The sequence below is a fragment of the Neopsephotus bourkii genome, unplaced genomic scaffold, assembly GCF_033783945.1.
Source record: "Neopsephotus bourkii isolate Nb327-2 ecotype Australia unplaced genomic scaffold, CSIRO-AGI_Nbou_v1 NB_234, whole genome shotgun sequence".
NCBI classification, from domain to species: domain Eukaryota; kingdom Metazoa; phylum Chordata; class Aves; order Psittaciformes; family Psittacidae; genus Neopsephotus; species Neopsephotus bourkii.
Genome location: NW_026900744.1, coordinates 15,371,313 through 15,381,246, shown reverse-complemented (window position 1 = coordinate 15,381,246; position 9,934 = coordinate 15,371,313). Strand labels below are relative to the sequence as shown.

Genomic DNA, 9,934 nt, shown 5'->3' with positions numbered 1-9,934 from the left:
CCGGCTCTGGGACCCGGGGATAGGCTACACTGCAGCTGAAGACAAACGCACTCCTAAGCCCTGGGCAGGCAACCGGAAGGAGTAACGCCGGCCTTCGCCGTGCGCCTTGCCGCAGCCTGTGAGGAGAAGCCGGCCCGGCCCGGCCCCGCCTGCCCGTGCCCCTGTGCCCTCGCCTCACGACGACCCACCGAGCGGCAGCAGGGCCTAGCGCCCCGCCCCCCGGCTTGAGCGGCGCCTGCTCGCGGGGAGTGGGGGCACCGGCATGGCCGCGGTGCGGGACGTAGAGATCGACCCTGAGGGCACGTTCAAGTACATCCTGGTCCGTCTGCAGCGCCCGGGCGGTCAGGAGCCGCGGGACATCGTCCGTGGCACCAAGGCAGCCGAGTTCCATAGTGGGTGACAGGCCGCGGGGGTGGAGGGCGGCGGGAGGGGAGCGACTGGTAACAGGCCCCGTCTACCCCGGTAGCGTGCCTCAAGTGCGGGAGGTGGCCGCCGGTTCCCAGGCGAATCAGGCGGAGGGAGAGCCCCCAGCCTGCGGTGGCTCGTGTCAGCGGGAGTCGTTAGAAGCCCCTTTTGTCACCTTCATAGGTGCCTTGTGTGAATAGGAAAAGCGATGTCTCTGCCAGATGCCATTTTTGAACCTGGTAGACCTCGTTTAGGAGAATGAGAGGTGTTAACTAAGTAAAAAGCCTAAAATAGAGAACCTTAATTACAGCTTTTCTATGTCTTACCAAGAGAAACCTCCCTCTTGCAGGCGAAAGAAGGGCACTGGAGGAAAATGAGTGGAAAATAGCTGAAGAGTTCTCGAGTATTTGATACTGGGTGCATATTCTAATGGCTTTAACCATTCTTCTTGTGCAGATCATATATTTGAAAAAGTAAATCCTGAGATGGAAAAGCTGGGATATGAGTGCAAGTGCCTTGGAGGAGGGAAAATTGATCATAATAACAAGGAGAAGAAAATTAGGGTATTTGGGCTCTCGACAGTAAGTGCATCTCTTGTATTCCTTCAGATCGTTTTGTCTCTCATGTTCTCAGGTTTTTTGTTTCATAGTATTGTGGCTTTTGGCGATTTGAATCGCAGTGTAAACAAAATTGGAAAATTTGCCTGGCTCACTTATGAAATAAATTAGAAAAAAAACCACAAGTTTTAAGGGCAGGAGGCTGCCATTAAAAAGCAAAAATAATAGATAACTCAGTGCTGAATAATACCTACATTAAGTTATAATCCAGACTAAAAATGGAAATTAGCTTCTCTTGACTCAGAATTTCTTACTCATAGATCAGGAGGAGCCCATTTGTAGCCACCGGGTCTTGATCCAGCTATTATGCAACCTTTATTTGCATGAGAATGATGGTTGGTAGTGACCAGCTAAATTGTGAATATTGTTCTGTATATGTGTTGGGTGAGAAGAATAGACCCAGTTTAGGTGTGGTTAATTTTCAATAGGTGAAGATGTAGTTTCACATAAATGCATTTTGTGGGAATAAAAGTAATTTCCAAGAACATGGAAGCTAGAACACATTTTGTTACCTGTTTGTTTATAGAAAGACTCAAGTGATAATGATTTCTTGATATTAGGGAACATACTATAGCCTGTTTCTGGTGCTGCTCTGTGATGAGGCATAGCTGTTTCTGTAGTGATACTGTAAGTAAAGATTCTAGCTCAAAAGAAAATAGTTCTATTAAGTTAACTGTTAATAGAAAGTGATGGTTACTTCCAATCTGCTCACCTTAGGTGAGCAGTGGAGGTTGGGCCTTGAATGTGTTAAGTGTTTCTAAATGCTACTGCTGCTTTTGTTCCGAGATGACTCTTGCCACCTGGAATCATAAGGAAAAAAAGAAACCCACTCTAGTTTTGTGGGGGGTGTGAAGGCAGTGTATAATGCTTACTCTACTAAGTTCTTGTGATTGTAGTCCCTCATGTGACCTGCCTTTTCAGATGAGACTTGACACTTGCATTACTCAACTGCCAATCTAGTGTTAGAGGCAGTAGTCAACTCCTATTCTTGTAATGTCTATGGAAAATACAGTGCTTCTTTGCTTTGGTACCTTGACACTTACAGCTAAGCACCATGTAAAAGCAGGGCTTTATTACCATGAGGGCTTCTGTCAGGCAGAGACGTGGAGGTTGAGAAGACCTCAGTAGCAGGTCAGAAGTGAGTATATTAATTACATTGGTTTAATGCTTCTCTCTACTTGGTGATTTGTTGTCAGACTCTTAACCAGAATTATCCTGGAGTTTTATGAAAACCAGGGAAATAGTCATTGTTTTCCTGCAGCTGATGCTGTGCTGTTATTTCCAAAATTGGTTAAAGTTTTCAAAGTGATTACCAAGGCAAGAGTAATCTGTAGAATCACAGAATGATTTGTGTTGGAAAGGACCTTAAAGATCATCTAGTTCCAACCCCTTACATGGGCAGGGACATATCCCACTAGACCAGATTGCTCAAGGCCCTGTTCAGCCTGGCCTTGAACACTGCCAGGGATTGGGCAGCCACAACTTCCTTTGGCAGCCTGTGCCAGTGCCTCAACACCCTCACAATAAAGAATTTCTTCCTTGGATCTAACCTGTATCTCCCCTATTTAAGTTTAACCCATTACCCTTTGTCCTATCACTCTAGTCCCTGATGAAGTGTAACAGTCCCTGATGAAGAGTCCATTGCTTTACAACTGACAGGATAAACCTGCAGTATTTCTGACATAACTATATTATCTGGTCTTTTTGAAAAGTTTGCATTTTATAATGCATCAGTAATTTTAATCTGTAAAGTTTAAATGCTGGTTAGTTAAACTGTTCCTCTTGGGGCAGAGTCAGTCATGAGTAAGAATACATGTTTTGTTTAATAATGCCAGCTTGAGCTCTCTTTTTCAGTCTTCCAAGTTTCTCACGATATACTACTGGAAAAAGGTGACCTGTAAATTACAGGTTTCTGTCAGTAGACTGCGCTGTTGTGCAGTGAAGGCTTTTTGACAGGGAAAACCTACTTGTAGTTCTAAAATAAGATATCGACTCCAGTCATATAAGACAGTAATGAAAAGGCACTTTCTACCACAACTGTCTTAAATTTCAGTGAAAGAGTAACAATGTTATCAGTGATTTAAAGGAAGGTTCATCACATGAGTCATCTGACCTTGCCTTAGCTTGGTGTTGTAGTGGCTAAAGAACACAGATATTTAAAATTATGCCATACCATCTAAAGCAAGATTCCAAATAAATAAAAGATGAACACTGTGATTTCTTTAGTGGCTAGAATATTACTCAAATGTTTACACATGTGGTGGCTTATTCCCTTTTCTTTCAGCTGAGCTAAATCAGATGTTTGTATGTTCACTCATTAAAGTGGTCAATGTAATCTCTGTGGTTTAAAAGGATATTCAGTAAATATGGTGGTTGTGAGGTTGGGAACATTTTAAAGCGAGTTTTCTGCTGGAGAAACCACAATGTGAAAAATATGCCTGACCCCATCTCATTTATTTTTTTACATCTCAGGTTGGGGAGGGTCGATTGGAGAGGACAAGAGTTAAATCAAACACAATACTGCAAGAATAACTTTTTAGAGCCTTTTGTATGTGAACTACTTGAAGTGTCGAATAACGGGATCATTTGTGTCAACAACAACTGAATGTTTCTGTTGAGTTTCTGTATATGTCTAATAAGCATTTGCTCTTGCAGGGCTATGGAAAAGCAGATCATTCAGTGACTGTGGAGATACTGAAAAAAGCATATCCAGATTATGAAATTACATGGTCAGATGAAAAGAAATAAATTGGTAATTTATGTACACAACAAAAACTGGTAACTCTGCGAGCTGTACTTTAATAAATAAAATCAAATGTCTTCTGTGTGTTATCATAAATCTGGAGTAGCTGGACTCTGCTGCGATTTATAATATCTATAGAATACATATAGTATAATATATATAAAAAATAGTATATATATATATATAAAATATATAAATAGAATATATATAATATAATCCCCAGATATATCTTACTTTTCAGATCATTTCTTTGTGCAGAATCTGCAGTTCTAAGCCTTTTTCTTCTTTTGATGTGCCATCTAATTAAACACTCCCACGGTATGTTACCTGAAATTTATTTTCATCCAGTGCTGTCTGATACATTGTAGGATACATCAGGATTTTGCCATTAACTTAAGCGCCACAGGATCGGACCTGTTCCTTGTTTTTTGACCACAGTGTTTTCAGTTTCTGTTTTTTTCCTGTTGCTCTTTAGGCTTTTCAAATTCCTTTATCCAAATTTACAAAAATTGGGGGAGGAAGGAGAGGAGAGGGTTGACTATTACAGTTCTTCACCAATGATGTAAAGGTTTGATTTACTCCATGGTTTTGAAAATTCAGCATTTATGTTCCACACAAGTAACAGTTGAGATCTTTTGTGTTCCTGTGACATTCTCACCTCTAGTAGACTGATGGCAATGTCAAATTCTGACAGTACTGATTCCTCTGTACTTTTATCCCCTGTATGATACTTTTTTTTTCCTTTTATAGCAATAATTAATTTATAGGTAACTACCTTTCTTGCCAGAGCCAGTACACCTAGGCAGTGTCTAAATTAACTTACTACATGTGTCATGGCAGCACTTTGCCTTTCATTTGTTGTTAAGTTACTTGCTACAATTTTCACTTTCTTTGTTTTCTGCCAGTTGTCTTTTAATGCTGCTGTAGATTTCAAGGGAATATGCTTCGTTCTTATGCTTACGTTGTTGACTTGTAGTCTTTAAGAGATATTTCTATCTAAATCCCAATTCTTCCCTTTGCTGTTTTCTACTGCACTTATCTACTAGTATCTGGTGGTATAGAGCAACTTTTTCTTTTCAGTGTGCATGTGACTCTTCAAGTACAAGCTATGAAATTTGAGAGGCTTTAGTTGAGTTTGTATCCCAAAAAAAATAAATCCTGTTGTTACTACCTTAATACACTACTAATGCATTGTATGTCACCCTTGTGTCTTTGTTTTGACTGGTTGGGCAAAATTTCTTGTACTTGTTCTCAAACCTTTCAGTCATTCCTCATTAGAAGAGTTCCATCTCAATCACCTGGGGGCAGGATCTCTTGAACCTGGTGTTACAGGTGTTGTGGTTGGCACCTGCTTCCCCCCCCAGGCAGCCTGGATTTTTCCCTCCAGCACCCCTGTGCACTTTTGCATCTGCTGTTTGTGCTTCTCTTTACATTCTTGTGCAGTGAATAGTCTTCGGCTGCACTACTTCTAATGCCATGATAACATTGATCACAGGCTTGTTTTTTCTCCACAAGATTTTGATTTCAGAATGTGATTAAATGCCTTTGTACCTAGTAACCAAAAATAGCATACAAGTCAATAATTTGCAAATTAGGCACTTCCCACTTTGATTTTCCTCATGGTTTTTTCCCCCTAAGGTTTAGTGAAATAACTGTAATTGCCAGTATACAAAACTGATCTTTTTAGTAGCCTCATTTCCCAAAACTAGCAGATTATCTTTAAAGGGAAGTCATCAGTTAAGGACAGTGCCTGTTAAAACAAACAAGCTTTTTAGTTTAGTTTCCTGAGATGTTTTATGACTGATTTTAATGTTTCTCTCAACAATAGTTACGGGAAGGACATAATTTAGACTGGATTTCCTATTGTGATGACTCTTTCAAAGAGCAAGGGGGTGGGATAAGGGGAGAAAAGGCGTGATGATTTGCAATGAGCTAATAAATTGAGTTACCAGATGACCTCTTTGTTTCTTCATACAAGAAATTTTGCCTGTTGTTTTCTAAAACAGTGTCATTTGGGGAAAGGCTGATTTCCCTAGCTATTAAGTAATATGTGCAAGTATTACAAGTGAGTGAAAATTTTTTATTCCAGATCATAAAGAGAAGCAGGAAACTGGTCACTAGGGTGGCGATGATTTGGCATGTAGAGAAAGCCTTAAAGTAGATTTAGGAAACTAGTGTTGTTTGTTCTTGGTGTTCCAACATCCGTTAGCCTATAAAACTTAAGTGTTGAATTTGGCTTCCTCTCAGCATGTATCTGCTGAATTTTAGACTAGAATAGAACTCATCTGGAATTGTGGAAATCCCAATGCTAATTTTGCTGATTTCACCTGATAAAAAACAACAACAACAACAAAAAAAACCCCAACAAAAACAAACAAACAAACAAAAAAAACCAACAAAACCCCACCATCCTCTATTAATTCTCATCTGTAATTCTGAAATGGGAACTTTATACTGTGTGAGGTTTCCTGTTTTGGATGGTGACTCTTCACTTAAAGGTCCTAAAAAATCTGAGTCTGTATTTGTACAAAAAAGAGAGCTATGCTTGATCAATCCAAGAATAAGATTAAGCTAGTAAAGGAGTAGTATATTAAACTGAAAACAGCGAGTTTGTGGAGTATTTTCAAGAGGAAATGTAGGAGATTGCAAGTGCCTTCATTTACTCATCAAAAAATATACCACATTTTTATTCTTAACTATATTTGTTGTCATAGTGGGCATCTTGCTCTCTGAAACAGTATTAGACCTGGCAGGTGCGCAGAACAAGCTATTCAGTCACTGAACAAGCCACTAACTGTCTTACAACTGAGGTTTGAAAAAATGGCAAGCACTAGTCGCTTTGTTTCCAACTGTTTCCAGTTTTGACAAAAAGAACTGTTAACAGTACCGTATTGATCTGACAAAGCTAAAACTACTTTTTTTTTCCTCAATCTGTAGTCAGCAGTTATCTATCATTGGTAAGTTTTAGAGTCGATGCAGAAAAATTCCAAAGCACAATCATACCCATGGCACAACTGACTCCTTTTTTCCCTTCTCGCCTGTAAAAGAACCATCTCAGTAGTTTCCAAAGCATCCCTTTAGAATGGTCTACTTGCAATTGGTTTTGAAACAACAGTAGTTAAGTCTCTTTTGTACAGTACAGGAAATCCTCTATGACTCTACCTTAATAGAAACATGGACAAAATAGGAGCCTTGCAGTGGACTTTCACAGTCTTCAGTGACAGGAACTTTATGCAATAATTAGAGCTATTTAGGTAACTGCTGTTATAAGTTTCTTTCCATCCTGTCAGACTGTTGTCCTTTCTCCGCTACACTGAGTATCCTCCGATCCAGTCCACTGTAGTGGTCGACTGTCTCTAAGTTTGTATTTACGCAAGGGCACTCAAGGCAGTACATCATGATAAGCAGTAGCTTTGATGGACATGTTGTCTAATAGCTTGTCCAGTTTTGGTTAAGACAAAACAGACAATGGATTATTGTTTTTTTTGTGTGTGAATTGTTGGTGACACCAAGTGCTCAGGATCAGATTTTATAGTGCTTTGGGTTTTTTTCAGTTTTGACAAGAATGTCTTCAGCAACATCACCATCTTCAGCCTAGGACACAGGAATGACTTGTACCCAGGTGTCTTTGAACACTTGCTGCCCTGCCAAACTGCTGGGAAGAGTAAAGAGCTGTTAGTGTTCAGTAGTACCCTCCTTCCCCACCCACCAAGTCTTGAAAATGGGTCATAGCGTATGGGCAACTAATTTCTGGAAAAATACTGTTAAAAAAAACAGTACAGCAATCTGCAGCACAGTTTATCTCCTTTCCAAGCTGTCACGTAATGCTTGGTTCTGTCATCCTTCAGTTCCCTGGATTGCATGTATAGGTTTGCTGGTTGTTGTAAGGAACTTCTCTTTTACACTATCTTTTTTCAACTCAGCTTCTAAAATAGAAACTTTTTTTTATTTCTGAAAACAGTACAGCTTTTCCCAATCATTTTTTGAAATTTTCTTAAGAGTGGCATGTCAAAATCTGAATGTGAAAATTCACAGACCACAGTAGTAAATATTCTCTGGTACAGTTTTCAAAAGCTTGAATAAAAAATTGTGTGTGTTATATATGGAAACATGACAAAGATTCGTGGAATTGCTAGCAGAACAGAAGCCAAATGATACAGTCATATCGCCCTCTGGTGGCAAAGCAGCAGAGCACATAGGCACGCAGTCCAGTCTGAAATCCTAATGCTGCAGTTAAACCGTATCAGAGCTGGGAGCCTGACCGCCGGGAGCTGCTTCTCCCACCACACGAGGATGATAAATCATCTCGTTGAAGCTGCACTCAGCAGCCGCTCCTGTGACTTCCAGGTCTGGCACTGCCAAAGCATTAGAGGCAGGGACAGGGGACAGTGACTTGCTTCATTTTAAAATACATGTAAATGATAATTAATTGGCATAAACAGATGTAGATTTAAGCAGAACTCCTTTTCTATCCAAAATTAGATTCAGAAGAGTCCTTCACTTCTACTCAGAAATCAGAATTTGTCAAACATCTCAATAACTAGCATCCTTAATCTGTCAAACCAGAATAACTCAAGGGAGGAAAAAGCAGAGACATGAGGAATAAAACATTTTGTCTTTTAACATATTTCTGAAGGACCAGTGATTGAATTTTAACTGGACTCTTTAAAGGCCATTTCAATAATACACCGCTGCAGTCCTTTATCAATTGTTTTAACTATGCTGGTCTTAAACACATTTCTCTCCTCAATGAATTTCTCAAAGAGGGGGATACCACCACCAACCCCAAAATAATGTTCTTTGCTTGCCAAATACACCCGGCCATTTTTATCCAAGAGCTGAGCTAGTGTGTCATGCAAAGAATCGTAGTAGTCAGGATTATAGATAGTCTCAGATGTGAGTATTACATCGTACTTTGAAAAGGTTTTCTTGCTGCTTAACAGGAGCCGGCTGACTTCAGACCACTCTCCAGAAAAAAATCTGCATCTGGTGAGCACATCAGGTAGATGCTCTGCTTTCTTGGGCCTCTTTGAAGGAGGGTGGCTAGTTTTAGTGTCACCTCCACTGCCTGTCCTTATGCAGTTAGCCACTGCATTAGGCAAGGTTATTTCATCAATCACTGTGCTGTTGTAGTCCTGAAAATGGACTTTTTCAGCTTTACCCTTTAAAGCAACTATTCCCAGCAGACCAGCCCCGCAGCCAAGATCCAATACAGTCTTGTTGGTGAATTGTATTTCAGCCTCGGAAAAGTAGTCTATAAGATCAAAAGTGCATTCCCAAATTTTCAGTCCACCCTCATAGACTCCTGGGATGAGATCAGAATGAGAAGAAACACTTTTAGACACAATGCCTTCTTCGTCAGCATTACCCGAGCATGTCATTTCCAATACAGACGTGTTTATGTAATACAGGCCTGATACTGTTTCTATGACTTTATTTTCCAATACTTTGTTGAGATCTTCAGGTATGTTATGCTCCTTGGCAACTTTAAAGCACAAAGTTTTCTGTGATGGTTTCTCATCTTGGTGATTACTGGTACCCAGCCTTGGGATGGGGTCTCCTACAGCATCAGCAGCTTGTCTAGTTTTTTCTGTGGATTTCTGCTTGTGTTTTGGGGAGTGCAGCTGTAAGTCCATCTTATCATGCGTGTCTGCTTCATTGTTGTCATATTCATCAATAGAAAAATTAAATCGAAAAGCCATTTTCAGGAATAGCAGTAACAAAAAACCAGGAGTCAGCTTAATTTATTACAACCAGAAAGTCATCTAAAAATAATACTGATAAAAACAACATTATTTTTCTTCTTTTTTCTGTAGAGGATGTTTTTATGCAATTATTGCTATGGGGAAGAGTACTCTGCAGGTAGAATCTCAGATGTTTTGTCAATGATCGGGTGAATTACATCTGGAAATAGTTTTACGTATCATTAAACTGCCAAATAGTAGTACAAACAATTTTCATAAAAAAAAAAACACAACAAAACACGCACCCCACCCCCCCAACACCTTCTAAACACTGAAATGTGTAAAAAGTCACCAGTAACCACACCTCTGATGTAATGTAGGTATAGACCGAGGTTGTTAAGGCCCAGCTTCCGTTCCATGCACCCCGGCTGAAGCATGCAGGCGGGTCAGAAGGATTCTGCCCAGTTTATCCACTCCGTGTTCTC

At 40.1% G+C, this 9,934-nt stretch overlaps 2 protein-coding genes across 2 annotated transcripts; one reads left to right on the top strand and one right to left on the bottom strand.

Moving 5' to 3' along the window:
* The first annotated feature begins 199 nt into the window (after positions 1-199).
* LOC133207985 (14 kDa phosphohistidine phosphatase-like) lies at positions 200-3,846 on the top strand. Its single transcript, XM_061345510.1, has 3 exons — positions 200-392; positions 862-986; positions 3,678-3,846. Exons 1-3 carry the CDS (start codon positions 263-265, stop codon positions 3,768-3,770), a joined length of 348 nt encoding a protein of 115 aa, XP_061201494.1. The 5' UTR covers positions 200-262; the 3' UTR covers positions 3,771-3,846.
* Positions 3,847-7,762: 3,916 nt separating this feature from the next.
* METTL18 (methyltransferase 18, RPL3 N3(tau)-histidine) lies at positions 7,763-9,520 on the bottom strand. Its single transcript, XM_061345509.1, has one exon. The coding sequence runs from the start codon at positions 9,465-9,467 to the stop codon at positions 8,418-8,420; it is 1,050 nt and encodes a 349-aa protein (XP_061201493.1). The 5' UTR covers positions 9,468-9,520; the 3' UTR covers positions 7,763-8,417.
* Between the last annotated feature and the right edge of the window lie 414 nt (positions 9,521-9,934).

Excerpts from the sequence above, each read along its gene's own strand:
- LOC133207985 (XM_061345510.1), top strand. The coding sequence starts at position 263 with ATGGCCGCGGTGCGGGACGTAGAGATCGACCCTGAGGGCACGTTCAAG. Across the intron at positions 393-861 it reads CAAGGCAGCCGAGTTCCATA|ATCATATATTTGAAAAAGTA; the intron begins GTGGGTGACAGG and ends CTTCTTGTGCAG. Across the intron at positions 987-3,677 it reads GGGTATTTGGGCTCTCGACA|GGCTATGGAAAAGCAGATCA; the intron begins GTAAGTGCATCT and ends TTGCTCTTGCAG.
- METTL18 (XM_061345509.1), bottom strand. The coding sequence starts at position 9,467 with ATGGCTTTTCGATTTAATTTTTCTATTGATGAATATGACAACAATGAA.